A 16671-nucleotide genomic window follows, 5' to 3' on the forward strand; every position below is an offset into this window, starting at 1 on the left:
GCCCAAAAGAATTCTAGTCTTTAATCAGTAGTCTTCTTTAATAGTCAGGTGAAATTTCTTGCAAGAGACTCAAAATCTTTCATGTAGTGGTTCAAATTTGAGAATTTAAATCATATTCAACTTTAAATCCGAATAAACAATTAAAGTGCAACTTAACAGGACTTTCAAAGATGGCAAATAAATCGACTTTATTCCTGTCTGCTACATCAGTATTACTTATTGTTTACGTTTCTTTATTTAGCGTACTTCAACATTCAGGTAAGTAAATATTTAGAATATATTAAAAAAAAAATAGAAATCGCAGGAACTACGATCGGATCACTACCGGCATTCTATTCTGTATAAAGTGAATTTTTTGAAATAATAATGAAAATTAGATGGATGGAGGGGTCTTGATTAAAATTCATAAAATATTTTAATAAATTGACAAAATGTTGATCATGCTTTTTCTAAATTATAATGAAAAGTATGGCTCACCGGGTTGTGCAAAGTTGTCAGATTTGTATTAGTGGAGTGACAAATCAGGAAAAGTCGCTTAGTTAAGGAGTTTAATGCACCGAAATACCTCACGGCTGAAAATGCACATGAAGATATAGTTAACATTACACTTTCATTTTAGCCCTGTCGTAGAGTTTTCCCGCGGTGCAGTTTTTTGTAAAATTGCGATAAAGTGTGACTTTCCGATTTTTTTCTTTTTCATTTTCAAAAACGGGAACATTTATAACTACTTCGCGAATGAAGATATCATCACAGAAGTTGTTATCATATGAAAGAGTAATGTATCAGCTTTAAATTGATATAAAATTTTCTTATCATATGAACATATAAATTAAGTGAATTGGACGATTTTCAAATGTTTATGTCATTTTTTTACAGTGTTACCGTCCGACAAAGTATATAACATTTCTTATATATATCATCAGTGGTACATTTTCACAAAAAACAGTATAATAATCATTATGCAAGAAGTTTTAATGCCTAAAATTTCGAAAAAGCATGCAAATTAAGTTTTTCGGGCCGTTTTATAACACTTATCATTTAGCAGTTTTACTATTTGATTTTCACATCATTTAGTCTTGTTGCTTTCTCTTTTCTTATTTTCCCTGACTTATGATTTGCTGCTTTTCCCCAGAAAATAAAACTGTGTATTTTTTTTATTTTCATCTATAGTAAGACATATTTATATCATTGTCAATGTCTAGAGTTTTTTACTGAGTATACAGATTTTATGTGTTAGTGTTTTTTAGTTGTTTTATTTCTTGTTGATTTTGTTGAATAAACTAATTTTAAACCACATTGGTACACCCCCGAAATAACCCGGAAAATAATGGACACGAGTCCTGTTAAGTTTGCTCATTCAGTTCCAAAAAGGAGTAGGCTTAAGAGTAATTGGCGTTATTTGCCAAATATCTACTAATGAAAATTTGTCAAATGCAACAGAAAAAGAGAAGACTACTCTTTTAGACGCAATAGATGTCAGACTGGGTATTGTGTATTGCCGCCTTTATGATGAATTTGAGTCAACAAAAGTGATTCCATTAGAACAAATAAAATATCATAGGTCGTGTTATAAAGCCTACACAAGTAAGAAAAAATTTGGAAACATTTCAAAAAGGGTAAGAAGTATGCTCAACATCGAGTGCAAACCATTCTGTGTTTGAACCAACTTGTGTTAAAACACACTCAACGGTATTACAATTAGACTGGTCTAAATGTTTATTCTGTAAACAAAAGTCCTACAAGCGAGATGAGCAATTACGGCGAGTTGAGTCTGTTGAACGTGCTGATAATATATCAAATGCAACAAAAAACAAGTTTACTCTCTATGGAGAACTTCAAGGACAAGGCACTGTATCATTCAACATGCATTGCTAACTATATGCTGAACTGGAAAAGGGAAATGAGTCGGAGCATGATATTGCTTTCAAGAACCTGACGGAAGTTCTACACGATGATCTGTTTTTTAATAAAAAAGCATTTTCGCTGTCGAATTTACTAGACACATATTGTTCCTTTCTTCCACAAGAAATTAGAAGTAGATATAGAACTTATAAACTGCAACACAAACTAGAAAATCACTACGGTGCATGATTGCATTGTTGTTTAATCTCAAAGAGGACAGGGTAAATCAAATATGATTTGCAGTAGCTCTATCAGTGTTTCTGAGGCTATTCGCGCTGCCAGTAATTCAAAAGCGGAATTAAAATTTTTTGAGATGAAAACCAGTTTTGTTAATGATTCCATACATCAAGAAGATCAGACCCTACATGATGCGGCAAAAAGTTTGAGAAGCAGTTTACAATCCTTCAAAATTTCGGCTGAATTTTATCCATCTTCGGAAGTTTCTATCCCCACGGCTTTACAATTCATACCTACCTCTGTCAGATTAATAGATAATAACTATTTTCATATGGAGAATGATTTCAATTCACTCTCAGGTTATACAGTACGGAAATGTATTGCTTTAGCCGAGTGTGTGATATCTCTGCATAAAAAAACAGTTTACCCCTTTTAGTTTATCATTGGCTCTTCAGTTGCATCAGGAATATGGTTCTGAAAATCTTATTGAAACGTTGCATTCTCATGGCTTTTGTGCGTCTTACACTGAGGTTAGACAATTTCTGACAAGTTCAGCAAACCATGAAATTAGAAGTTCCCAAAATGAAACATACATCCCCCATGGCATATGTCCTAAAATTTCAGGTGGAGACTTCATTCAAGAAGGGTCTGACAACGTTGATATCAATGCAGAAACTATTGATGGTAAAAACACATTCCATTCTATGGCTCGAGCAGTTTTTCAGGTTGTGAATAATCCAACTTTTCAAACAGACTTAGCTAACGTCAAAATAAAACGCGGCCAAGAAAGATTCCTCGCTCTGGTTGAAAACACTTCTAGTCTCATGTCATGTTTGCCTTTCTGTAAGCCTAAAGAAAGATTCGGCCCACCTAGATGTACCGAGCCATACGGCCAAATCGAATCATGTGCAACCAATAAATCTGACGTGTCTGATATGACTTAGGTATTGCTCCGATCACTTACACGCGACATTGTTGAACTACCTTGGTTTCAAAATGATAAAAAACAAATAATACCTTTTTGGACAGGCTTCCACAAAAGACTTTCCGACCGAAAAAACATTCATGTCGTCGTTGCATATTCTCCAATCATAGACGCAAAACCTGCTGACATGCCGACAGTGTATAAACAAGCATTATTTAGATTTTTGGGTGACTATGCGCACGCACACTTCAATGAATTCGATTTGAATGAGGAAGACGAACTATTCTTAGCTGGATGTTTTCAAAACTCAGAGACTGTTCAACAAATTTGTGCCGGGTCTGTTACTGATTGTATTCAGTTATTCAGTACACAGGAAGAGGCAGATACAAGAATCATTCTAGTCTCTGTTTGCTAATGAACAGCTGATAAAAAGAAATTCAAGAGGTCGCATTGTAATAAAATCATCGTACACTAATGTTTTACTTCTGTGTATAAGGTATTTTCCCAAAATGACAAACATATATGAATTGTTGTTCCAGACAGAATGCGTTTCTTCAACCAAAGACGCCCGACGGTTTCTACCTGTACACGATATATACAATGCCATTGGACCAGTGATTTCTAGTACTTTACCAGCTGTTCACACTCTAACGGGATGCGACACGACGTCTTCTTTCTTTGGAAGAGGCAAAAAGACAGTATACAAGGCATTGAAACAACACCCATTAAGATATCAAAGTTTGATCAATCTAGCTAGTTCTGATATTTTAACATCTGTAACAGTGGGAAGACAATTTATCGCTGATCTATATGACCCCAAAGGCAAGGTTCAATCTGTACATGGCGATCTAAACAAACTGCAAGTGAAGTCAGCGCTATCTAAGGATGCTTCCTTAGTGAGACTTCCTCCTTCAGAAGCATCTTTCAGACAACACATATTTAGAGTATCCCTACAAGTGTACGTCTGGATGAATGCTCATATCGCAAAACCACCACCTAGATCACCTCTTGAATTTGGATGGACAATGGGTAATAGCTCGATAGTTCCACTATATTTTAAGGGGCCAATGTCCTCTGACTTTTTACAGGACCTTGTTTGCACAAGCAAAGGCAAAACTATTTGAGGTAAATCATGTGTATGTTATGAACAACACTTGTCATGCACAAGCATTTGTGGTTGTCAGGGCAGTGATGATCGAGGAAACCAGCTTACTCATCAGACTGTTTTAAAAGATTGCAACGACGCGGATGATGATTAGTATGAACCCCAATGCCCATTAATATTTCATGTGTTAGATGCTAGAAGCCTTTTCGCTATTGAAATTTTTTTAGAAAATAAAATTCAAAAAAAGAAAAAAAGAAAAAACAACTATAAAAAAAACTACCAGTGTTCTCCGACCTTGACGTGGTTGGTAGGCTTGTAAACCAACTGGAGACTTCATCGTATATTTTAGAAGTATAACATGTACTTTTTTGTGTTAGTTTTTCGTAACCACTTCAAATCATCGGACGTGCATAATAATGTCAAGTGTTATTGAAATATACACAAATATCTTCGTTTGTATAAAAATTTCTGTAAATCGTGTTTGTGTGATATATATAGTGCTTTAAAACGGTAAAAGTCAAAAGTCTACTCTTTATTTTTTTGTTGTTTGCGTTGTTTTATATAAAAAAAAAAAGTGGATGAACATTGTCATGCATTTTCAAAACGATATTACTCTTGCACTGGTTGACCTATTGTCATTAATAAAACTTCATATACTGTCGCGTTCATGCTCACATTTATGCATCAAGACTATTTTTATAATTTCAACATTAATTTTTGTTTAAAAAAGGAATAATGAATTTGACCATTTTTTTTTATTGAATTATGGACCGGGTGTAAACTTTACAGTACTAACTTCTCCTTTATTCTTTATGTTATCTTAACAAATCTTTTCCAAAAATATATTTATATATTGTTATATATTATTGCAAAGCTGAATATTAAATATAAATATTTTTTATCGATAATTTTTGTAAATAAAGATAATCTTTATAAATTTCTTCCATGTTGGATGCGGGGGTGAACATCACTAATCTATGTCAATCTGTCATAAATATTAAAAGCTGAATTTGTGAAGCACCCCTAGAGCTTGCTTTGATTGAAATTTTTTCTCAGTTATCATGAGCGACTACCGAGAAATTGTCCAAAATGTCCAAAAATTTCGATTTTTTAAAATCCCCCTTTTTACCTTTAATCGCGATTATCAAAAATCTGCACCACTTTGGCATTCTACGACAGACCTTAATAGAAGGGTATTATATTTATCTTCAAAATAAGACCAAAATTAGACGTGAGGTATTTCGGTGCATTAAATTTTTAAATTTACCTTAGTTGTCACCGTACTATATGGATCGTGCACATATAATCCAATTTTGTGTGTTAAAAAGAAAACTACACAATAGAACTTTAAGATAAAATGTGAGAAGATAGCTCTTAAAGCAAACTTTCAGAAAAGAAAAGATGGGATCACAGGACTTGTTTCTTTTCTACATATCAAAATAGGTAAAATCAAAACACATTCTAAAACCTTATACATATATTTATAAATATAATTATTTTCTGTGACTGTGTCTTACATTAATTTGTAGAATCCTTTACTATAGATAATTTAACTGATCTGTAAAAATAACATCTTCATGCCTTATATATCATGTACTGTAGAACGACGCTAGATTAAAACTGACGTGGAAAGGTAACACCCGGCCACCGAAAGCTTCATTTTTATGAAGCCCATGTGGTCGTGTGGTCTAGCGCACCGGTTACAGTGAAGGCGATTTGGTGTCACGATATCTCAGTAGCATGGGTTCGAATCCCGGCGAGAGAAGAAACAAAAATTTGCGAAAGCAAATTTACAGATCTAACATTGTTGAGTTGATGTTTAGACAAGTTGTATATACATATAAAGTCTAAAATAAACAATTTACAGGGCATGTGTATTGAATCAATTATCGAGATGATCCCGAAAACAACCGAAGGTCGCATAACATATAAAAACTTGATAACATAAATATAAATAGATATATGGACCTCGTGCAAATGGATTTTTCAGTGTCCATAAAAATATTTTTTTATAAGAATTAGTCATATGAAACGAGTGACTGGTGAAACATAATGTTTTTCTTATTCTTATGTACGATTTTTCATTGTTTTGAAGCGGTAGTTTATTGATTTTCACCTTATATAAAACCTTATATAAAACAATCAACAAAGAAGGATGAATATGAGCACGTGTATACCATGTACGATCAGATAAACGTTTATTTAAAGACAGATCCATGCGTACTGCGATCACCGGATTTTAACGACATGGGTCACGCAACGGTTACTTGCATGCATACGGAATGTATTTCTGCAAATTGCCTCCTGGAAGCAAGCAATTAAAAAAAGCAAACTTCTTCTATATGCGGACAAATTAAAGAATTGTCTTTAAAAAAAAGTATATGTACATACGTTTCATAATGAAAACTATCCATTTAGTTATTAAAAACATTTTGATTATTTGAGGTTTCATATGACTTTAATGATTGAAGACTTGTTAACTTAGTTAAGATAGAAAAGCCTAAGAAAAAAAGTCACGTACAAAGCGATTTCTTTCTACTAGTTTCTTTATTTTTACAATTAAACAATTATACCAATGACTAAAACAGAGCACACTATACTCTTACAGTCGTGTTTTACAAATGAGCTGACGTAACTGTAAAATAATAATAATAATAATGATGTTGTAGCTTTGAAGACTTTAGTGTTTTAATCAAATAATCAGTAACGTCATTGAAAACATAAAATGCTGCTATATTCGATCAAATTGAGTTTGTGTTCTAGTAGTTAACAAAGTTGTCAGGCTTTTAATTTAAAACGTCAGACGAGCGTTTCGTCTTTATTAGACTCATCAGTGACACTCATATCAAAACATGTATAAAGCCAAATAAGTACAAAGTTGAAGAGCATTGATGAACCAAAATTCCTAAAAGTTTTGCCAAATACAGCTAAAGTAATATATTCCTGGGATAAAACAAATAAAAAAAAGTATCTTGATTAATTAATTCTTTTGCAAACAGTTAATTTATTAAAATAACATATAATTGATATTCATGTCATAACCGAAGTGCTGACTACTATGCTGGTGATACCCTCAGGGACGAAACGTCCAGCAGTATTGGCATCGACTCACTCAGTGGTGTAAATAGTTATCAAAGGTACCAGGCTTATAATTTGATACTAGTTATCAAAGGTACCAGGATTATAATTAAGTACGACAGACGCGCGTTTCGTCTACACAAGACTCGTCAGTGACGCTCATACAAAACATTTATAAAGCCAAATAAGTACAAAGTTGAAGAGCATTGAGGATCAAGTTGTGTCAAATACTTCTAAGGTAATCTATGCATGGGATAAGAACATCCTTAGTTTTCGAAAAAATCATAGTTTTGTAAACCGGAAATTTATGAAAATGACTACATTATTGATATTCATGTCAACACCGAAGTGACGCCAGACGCGCGTTTCATCTTAATAAGACTCTAAAAAATGCAGATTCCTTTCCCCCACTCTTATCCCTGTAAAAAAAATTGTCAGCCAAGGCAAAGCTTAAAATTGAATAACATATCATAAGTACACCCCCTACTTTGACGTCATATTGTTTATTTTTTTGTTTTAATTTCAGATTAGTTCAATAAAATAAAAATAACATACTAATACTTAACCGTTGATTTAAAGCTTGTTTTTAAACCGAATAGCATGTTACATGTAATAATTGTCAGTAAGGAGATAGTGTTAATTTAATTCGTTAGATAAACGTGAATCCGTAGTATTTTAACCACTTTCACACCAAAAGAATGTTAGTCTTTAACTGGTTGTCTTCGAAGAAGTTAAGGCACGACTCGAAATCCATAATTAATTCAAATATGGCAAATATATCGACTATATTCCTGTCTGCTACAACATTATTAATCTAGAATTAATTTTTTGTAATTTTATTTGGGTGTAAAAGTGTTGAACGAAGCACATTTTGTATGAAACGCGAAAGCGTTTAAGTCTCGGAATGTGCGAACGATCAACACTTTTACAACCTTATTAAATCCTTAGGATTGTTCATCCTTTTTAATATTTGGATCAACTCTCACCAGGCCAAAATGTGCCGATGAGTCTGAATTTTTAAATAAATCATCATGAACTTCAATTATCATAGGCAGATCCAGGGGGTCCTGCCCCCCCCCCCCCTTTTGTGGGAAAAATTTGGTTGATCATATAGGGAATCATTGACGCATGATTGGAGCGGCCCACCCTTAGGAAAAGTTCCGGATCCGCCACTGATTATGTTAAAAGTGCAATTCTGCTATCGAAAAAGATGTTATATTTCCATTCAATAGACTCATTAAAGATAACAGGAGTGAAATTTAGTATTTGCGCTAGACGCGCGTTTCATCTACAAAAGACTCATCAGTGACGCTCGAATTAAAAATAAGTTAAGAAGGCCAAATACAGTAAAAATTGAAAAGCATTTAGGACAAAAAAATCCTAAAAGTGTTGCCAACCAGCTAATGGGCTCACAAGGAGCATAGACAACAACGAAAAGAAACAACAATATATCCTGATATTTTCGACCCCAAATTGAAATTGTGTTTGATGGCTTTTTCTAGAAGAAGTCAACATTCTTTTGCTTTACCCTTCGTTAGGAGATTCTTGAAATGTAAAATAGAAAGCAATAAATCACACCCCAGTTTGTAACCCCTGTGAAAATTAGCCGAGGCGAAGCAATTATTATAAGACCTGTAATAAGTACATTTAAAGCATAACACCCCCAACTTTGACGTCAGATTTGTTTATTTTTTGTTTTTATTTCAGATTTTGTTCAATAAGAGAAAACTCATATAATAATACTTGACCTTTGATTTAAAGCTTGTTTAAATATAGAATACAATGTGATAATTGTAAGTAACAAGATTTAGTGAATTTAATTCGTTAAGTAAACGTGTATCCCTCCCTAGTATTCTATCAACCTCCAACCCAAAAGAAAGTTATCGATGGTCTACTTCAAAGTTGAGGCGAAATTCCTTCCAAGCTACTCGAATTCCATAATTTGGTGGTGCACATTGATAACGTGCAATTTTTAGTAAGACATATAGTCGAGAGTTTAATTCATAATCAAAATAAAATGCAGATATAGTGTATCAAACTATTGGAGTGCAACTATACAGCAATTTCCAAGATGGCAAATAAAACGAGTATATTTCTGTCTGCTACAACCGTATTACTTTAGAACTGAATTTTTGTAACTTTATTTGGGTGTAAAAGTGTTGACCGAATCACGTTTTGTATGAATTGCGAAAGCGTTTCATTCTCGAAATGTGCGACCGATCAACACTTTTACAACCTTATTAAACCCTGAGGTGTGTTCATCCTTTTTAATATGTGGATCAACTCTTACTAGGCCGAAATATTCATATTCAAATTCTACTCCCCTCCCCCACTCTGAAAAATAAAATTCATGACCGTTCCCTTATTTAACACGATTTTAATTTAATAGTGTTTTGGTTTCTTATTTTTCAAACGGCGAGAGGTAAAGATTTCATGCATTGTCAGGTCACAAGAGTTTTAAAGTCGTGTATATTTTTTATATCCAAAATGAATTTATATTGGTTACTATTTTTATGACACCTAGTATAGATAGCGTGATGTCTTTTTCGATCAAATACCATTCACCAAATTTGGTCAAAGTAAAAATTATTCCTGAAAATCAAATCGTCGAAGCTTTAGGTCGGATTTGTTTTGCCAAATTAAGTTAGGAATGCATATAGAAAATTTCACACACACAGTGATTTCTTCCATGTTTTTACCCTTATCATATAATTACATCAATGCCAAACAAAAGCAATATACCAGTCGTGTCTGTTAAATGAGCTGATGTGTCTGAATTTTTAAATATACCATCATGCTCTATTTCCATTAAATAAACTCATCATGAAATATCAGGATCATGAAGTTTAGTATTTGCACCAGGCGCTCGTTTCATCTACAAAAGACTCACCAATGACGCTCCAATAAAAAAAATGTTAAGTTGGCCAAATACAGTAAAAAAATTAAGAGCATTGAGGACCTTTACTTCCTTAAAGTGTTTTAAAAAAACATCTAATAGGTTCACAAGGAGACTAGACAATAACGAAAAGAAACAACAATAAAGCCTGATACATTCGAGCCCAAATTGAATTTGTGTTTTATTGCTAATTCTCTAGAAGAAGTCCAAATTGTCTTTTTTAACCCTTCGTCATAAGAAATTCTTCCAGATGTACAATAGAAAGCATATCCCAGATTGTAACCCCTGTGGAAATCAGCCGAGGCAAACGGAAAATTAATATAAGACCTTTCATAGGTACATTTTAAATAACGTAAGCCGAACACCCTCAACTTTTATGTCAGATTTGTTTATTTTTTGTTTTGATTTCAGTTTTGATTAATAAGACAAAATTCATATACTAATACTTAACCTTTGATTTAAAGCTTATTTCTAAATAGATAAAATGTATTACTAGTAATTGTAAGTAAGAAGTTATTGTGAATCTATTATGTTGAATAAACGTGTATCCCTAGTATTTCAACTACTTTCAACCTAAAAGAATGATAGTTTTAACTAGTGGTATTCTTAAAGAGAAAAGCGACATTTCTTTAGTGACGCTTCAAAATCCATAATTTATTGGTGCAAATAGATAAACGTATTTTATTTTGGCAAGGAAGAAATAGAAATGTTCAAGGTCCAAATCTTATCAATTTAAAATCTTGTTAATTTTTTTCATAGTAATACAGTGCGACTATACAAAAATTCAAAGATGGCTAATATAAATCGACTATAATATTTCTGTCTGCTACATCAGTATTACTTAGAGGCAACAGTATTTTTTTTCGATGTTTAAATATTGTAAATTCATAAAGAATGTAAAAATCAAGATCAAAACAAAATCGTAAGCAAATCGGAGTGCGAATAATTGCACAAATGTACATTGTCGGAAAATGTATGACATATTTGTATACAAGCTAAAAGAAACAGGACTAAAATCCGGGTACAAATAAATTTCAATTCTCGAAAACGGAAATAAATTCGTTTATCATGCAAATTTACACCCGATATACCATAAGATGTAGTTCTTATAAATCAATATAAATGTCTCTGACATTCAATCTTCGCTAGCCAAGGGTTACGATCCAGTCCCCTTCTATCAGCCGTTGTCAGGTTATATTAATAATAATACTTTATTCTGAAAGCAATACAGCTTATAGGATACATATACACAATTTTTCACCAATATAAGACTTTTATAAGAGATACATAATATATAATATAAATATAGAGGTGTGCATGAAAGAACATATAATACATAATGCATAATACAAAATACGAGCGGAGAATGATGTAATACTTAGAGACGTTAAGACAACCTTCAAAGAAATGGTCATAGTTTAAACGCGGACCGCAAAGAGGACACCCCATAATGAACTTTTACACACACATCATATTCACGTTACCGTTTTGCACAATGTGGAAGCGTAATAACAAGAAACTTTATTTGTTCAACAGTTGACTGGTTGCAGGTTAAAGCAGTCTATAGTCTACACAAAATGTTATTTTTCGAGAAATGTAGGATGAAAAGGCAGAGTGTTACCCCTGTCAGCCGAATTGAAGCTGACGAAGGTTGGCGGCATACTTTTTTCGAGGGTTTACAGTTTGTTCTGCAAAATTTAAAATGTTGAACTTATAGCATCTTTGCTGCTATTCGGTTTAGTTAAAACAGAAAAACTACACCGGCCAGCGGTATCGACCATGTGTTAGTATCGAACATTCATTTCTTTCGTCAAAGGGAAACAATGTAATATGCAATATAATGAATAAATTTACCTCTTTCAATCAGGTAGACTAAGAGACTCAAGCTTAAAGACTCAAGAGACGAGATATTTTGATTCAATAGAAGATGATAGAGAATCAGTTAAAACAGAAACTTCATTTAATGAAAGAATGAATGAATTAGAAGCAGTGAATTATGAACAGTCAGTCCCGCGTAGTAGAGTTAAGAGAAATTCTGCAGAAGAAAAAGAAGACGAACTTCAAGAATTACCAATAATTCATGTAATAACTCCAACATACAAACGAATGAATCAGATACCGGAAATGACAAGAGTCGCAAACACTTTGAAGAATGTTAAGGCCTTACATTGGATGGTTGTGGAAGAAGGAAACAAGACTCTACCTGAAGTCAACCAACTTCTTATGAAATCAGGAATTGATTTTACCTATTTGTCTGCAAGACCATATAAAAATTTAAACACAAGTCTAAAAGGGATCCACCAAAGGAATAAAGCAATATTTTGGTTACGAAAGAATGTTGATTTGTCAAAAGATGGCGTGGTATATTTTGCTGATGATGACAATACGTATGATTTGGAACTCTTTGATGAGGTATGAATTGTATACTTTTTATTTGTCAAAATCGTTCAATTTGTTGGGGGCACTCCGGCTTCCTCCACCTTTAAAATCTGACCAACACGAAATAGCCCAAAAGTGACGTTAAAACACCAACAATCAATTAATCAATCAATTTGTTGGTGTTTCTGGTATATAGTATGAACTTACTTGAAAACATTTGTATTTGATAAGAAATTACTATCTCTTACTCCGTTTGCGTGTACTTCGCTTGTTTCCAATTCTTAAATTTCTTGAGTATTTGTGTGTTGCTTAATGACCATATTGGCCAGTGCAATGCAATTTTGGAACTCGATTTTTCGTCAAACCCGTTTGATATACAATGTATACCATGTATACATTTGTTTGGATTTACTAGCAATAACCTTTCTGTTGCTTCTGTGCAATATGTTGTTGTTTTTCCTGCTGCTCTCAATCGACCAACAACAACAAAAAAAAGAATAAAATATCTAAGGAATAAATATTTAAAAATAATACTTGTGATAAGTACGATAGGCGATTTATTATGTTTTTTACCAACAATTAAAAAAAGATATTAAAAGGTAATTTTCACAATAATTTTACATTTGTCCAGTCTATTTTTAAACTTTTCTCTAATTTAATCATAAATACTATCTTTGTAGATGAGATACACCAAGAAAGTATCAGTATGGCCAGTGGGATTTGTATCCAGAAGACAATACCAAACACCAATTCTTAAAAATGGAAAGGTAAAATATCGGTTCTTCATATGATACATATTTTGTTAACCGACACGACAAATTTAGGCTATGTCAGATATTGGAAATCTGAAATAACTGTAAAAGTCAATTCAGTTGTTGTCGTTTGTTGCTATATACATACCATATTTTTTTTTCTTTTATTTTCTTTTGATGAATTAGGCCGCTCGTTTGAACGGTTTTATATATTTGTCATATAGGGGCCTTTTAAAGCCTACTATATTCTATTGGTTTTACTTATTGTCGAAATGCGACCTATAGGTGTCAACTTTTCTCACGTTTGATCCCTGGTGGAGAGTTGTCTCACTTGTTATCATGCCACATCTTCTTATTTTCAAAAAGACAACTGTAAGCATACCAGAGCAGATGTAAAAACAACATCCAGTGATCAAAACAACATGGAAACAATAACCTCTAAAACTATTCGGGATTATGAGCTTCTCTTAAACCTCGAGGGTAAACTATCTTTATATGTCCAAATTGTTAAAAACATACTTCATTTTGAATATTTAGAAAAATTCCGCAGCACCTGCATACGGGGTATATATCTCCCAATTAATACGATATTTCCGTGCTTGCATTTCCTATCATCATTTTCTTGATAGAGGGTTGCTGTGCACAAGGAAGCTATCAAACCAAGAGTTCCAAATGGTGAAGTTTAAATCAACCCTTCGTAAATTTTACGAACGCCATCACGAGTTGGTTGACCGTTATGGAATAACCGTTTCACAAATGATATCGGATATGTTCCTTTCGTCGTAACTACAATCCTCTTCCCTTTCATGAATGCGACCTACCGAATTAGACTGTTTACCGGATTTGTTTTCACATAAGCAACATGACGGGTGCCACATGTTGAGCAGGATCTGCTTAACCTTTCGGAGCACATGAGATCACCCTAGTTTTTGATGGGGTTCGTGTTGTTTATTATTTAGTTTTCTATGTTGTGTCATGTGTACGGTTGTTTTTCTGTTTGTCTTTTTCATTTTTAGCAATGGCTTTGTCGGTTTATTTTCGATTTATGAGTTTGATTGTCCCTTTGGTATCTTTCGTCCCTCTTTTATTAAGACTTTTATTTTTTCTTCATTTTTAGCTTGTACAGTTTGGTTTATGAGAGTATAGTGCGTGCATGGTGATTAAGTTTGATTGAAGAGTGATAGTGATTCGCCGCTTGATTCTCTGACACAGGATTTAAATGCTTAGATGCTTACGTTTATGTAAAAAAAATACCTTTCTATTTCAGGTGGTAAAATTTAATGCATGGAATACTGAAAACAGAAAATTTCCAATAGATATGGCAGGATTCGCATTGAATACTTAAATGTTTTATTTTAACCCACAATTATATTTTTGGAAAACATTTCGTGTTGGTTACCAGGAGACAATGTTTTTGGAAATATGCTGCTTACTGCGTGATTTAGAACCAAAGGGAAATGGATGTACGAAGGTAACCAAATAATCTATGAATTAGATTTAGAGCCTTAAAATATAAGATTCTTCTTATAGTAATCATGTCTTCTGTTTTTATGACCATATAAAAATAATGTATACATAAGAATTGAATGCTTCTTTCAGTAATATTATAAGGTTGTAAAAGCTTTGACTGTGCGCACATTATTGAAACGCTTCATACAACATGTACTTCGGTCAACATTTTTACACCCCAATAAAAAGATAACAGAATTCAATTCTTAAATATCGATTTGCGTGCATTTATATATTTTATGTACGTGTGCGAATACAAAAAAAAACAAAACACGCCGCTATTCCGTGTGTAAACCACAATGAAGCATACTTTTTTTTCTGTGTGTTATTTAGTCTAATGTGTATGTGTAAATGTCCAAATTATCATCTAGGAAATGACAATACCTACGCATTCATAGGAATAACAATATGTTTAAGCACGAGTAGCGTCGTCTTAAAAAATGAAAAAAAAATATATATAAATAGTGTCCAAATATATAACACTGTCAAACTCACTGGAAATGCCTAGAATGCAGTATTTTGCACCATTCATTCTATACACTCCCAAAAATAATTAATTTGATAATTATTTTGTCTCACTAAAATATTATGTAAAAAAGAAGATGTGGTAAGATTGCCAATGAGACAACTATCCACAAAAGTAACGGCCTTGAGCGTGAATTGACTGTTGAAACAAAAAGCATAGTGTATTTTCAAAGGCTTATCCAGCAAATGATTACTAAATAATGATGGTTAAATAAATTTTATTGCTTGAAAATACAAACTATAATGCCATTTAGGAGGGGGGATAGATTACAAGACAAATAAAAAAATAATCTAATCGATATCATTACCTAACTGGGTTTTTTATATTTTCTTTAATATATGCAGGTACTTGTATGGCACACGAAAGCCAGAGACCCAGTTATTGAACACTCAAGTTACAACATTACAATACAGGCATCGAGAAACCATCAATATGAAATGGAAAAGGAAAACGAAAGAGTGCCTTCCATAAGAAAACCTGAGAAGAAATCGCGTAGTTGATAACAAAGGACAGTCAAGTCATTTGATGCATGTTAAAAATAAAGATGGAGGGAGAGTGCGGGCGAGCAGGCGAGAGAGAGAAAAATCACATAATTATTCGCGCAATGTTGTAAATGATTATCAATATTCCGGTACAATAAAATTAAAAAAAAGTCTGAAAAAAATACTCTTATATCAGATTTATTTCAAACAGACTGCTACTTTACTTTGATTCTTTACATATATATCCTGTATTGCAAAATTACACCCATAAGGGTCAAGCAATCCAATCAAATAATTTAACATGATTATTTTGAAGAAAAAGATGCCAGTGATATAGTTGCTTTTTATATTTACCCCTGTTCGCTATGTTTACGATTATATACTAAATATTCTTGTAAATTGTGTTCTTTAATTTGAGAATGAATAATAATGGAATATTCATTTGTTGCAATATCAAAATATGCCGATTATAAGATACACAGTTGTCTCTGCTTTCAAAATAAATCTTATATTAGTTATAAATAAAGTTGAATTCTTTGATTCGCTAGTTTACGTCATGCCTACTGTGCGCCGAATGGGATTCTTGTGGTTTTGTACTTGAAATTCAATTTTGTACGTACCGTATTACTGTATGCTTGGTATCTCAAGAAAATAAATATAACTGCATGCGTGACTGCATCTCATTCTGATTTGAGTTGTTTGTGGCGAACACAGTAAAGTCTGGCACGACCTCCGAAAATCAAAAAATTAAAAAAACAAAAAGTATGAAAGGACAATGTAAAATCGCTGGTAAAAGAAGAAATTTTCGTTTGAAAAATATATTGGTCAGGTGAGCAATTGTGATCTGTCACGTCTCACTTTGCGTCCGTCTGTCCGCCCGTCTATCTGTAGATTATTGTTATGTGTGGAGTAAGGCGGTTTCAGCTTGAAACTTTAATTT

The 16671-nt window shown here is 33.0% G+C and overlaps 1 protein-coding gene across 2 annotated transcripts; it reads left to right on the plus strand.

Moving 5' to 3' along the window:
* Window positions 1-16237, plus strand: LOC134707692 (galactosylgalactosylxylosylprotein 3-beta-glucuronosyltransferase 1-like). Of its 2 annotated transcripts, none has more exons than XM_063567683.1 (5): window positions 1-262; window positions 11955-12495; window positions 13143-13229; window positions 14482-14685; window positions 15594-16237. In XM_063567683.1, the coding sequence occupies exons 1-4, from the start codon at window positions 171-173 to the stop codon at window positions 14557-14559; spliced, it is 798 nt and encodes a 265-aa protein (XP_063423753.1). In that variant the 5' UTR covers window positions 1-170; the 3' UTR covers window positions 14560-14685; window positions 15594-16237. The 2 variants fall into 2 exon arrangements, with proteins under 2 accessions (XP_063423753.1, XP_063423752.1); XM_063567682.1 differs by having other exon boundaries at window positions 1-258; window positions 11951-12495; window positions 15594-16226.
* Window positions 16238-16671: the final 434 nt, after the last annotated feature.

The sequence above is a fragment of the Mytilus trossulus genome, chromosome 2, assembly GCF_036588685.1.
Source record: "Mytilus trossulus isolate FHL-02 chromosome 2, PNRI_Mtr1.1.1.hap1, whole genome shotgun sequence".
Classification (NCBI taxonomy): domain Eukaryota; kingdom Metazoa; phylum Mollusca; class Bivalvia; order Mytilida; family Mytilidae; genus Mytilus; species Mytilus trossulus.

Coding starts and splice junctions, on each gene's coding strand:
- LOC134707692 (XM_063567683.1), top strand. CDS start 171: ATGGCAAATAAATCGACTTTATTCCTGTCTGCTACATCAGTATTACTT. Junction 263..11,954: donor GTACTTCAACATTCAGGTAA/GTAAATATTTAG, acceptor TCAATCAGGTAG/ACTAAGAGACTCAAGCTTAA. Junction 13,230..14,481: donor CAATTCTTAAAAATGGAAAG/GTAAAATATCGG, acceptor TTTCTATTTCAG/GTGGTAAAATTTAATGCATG.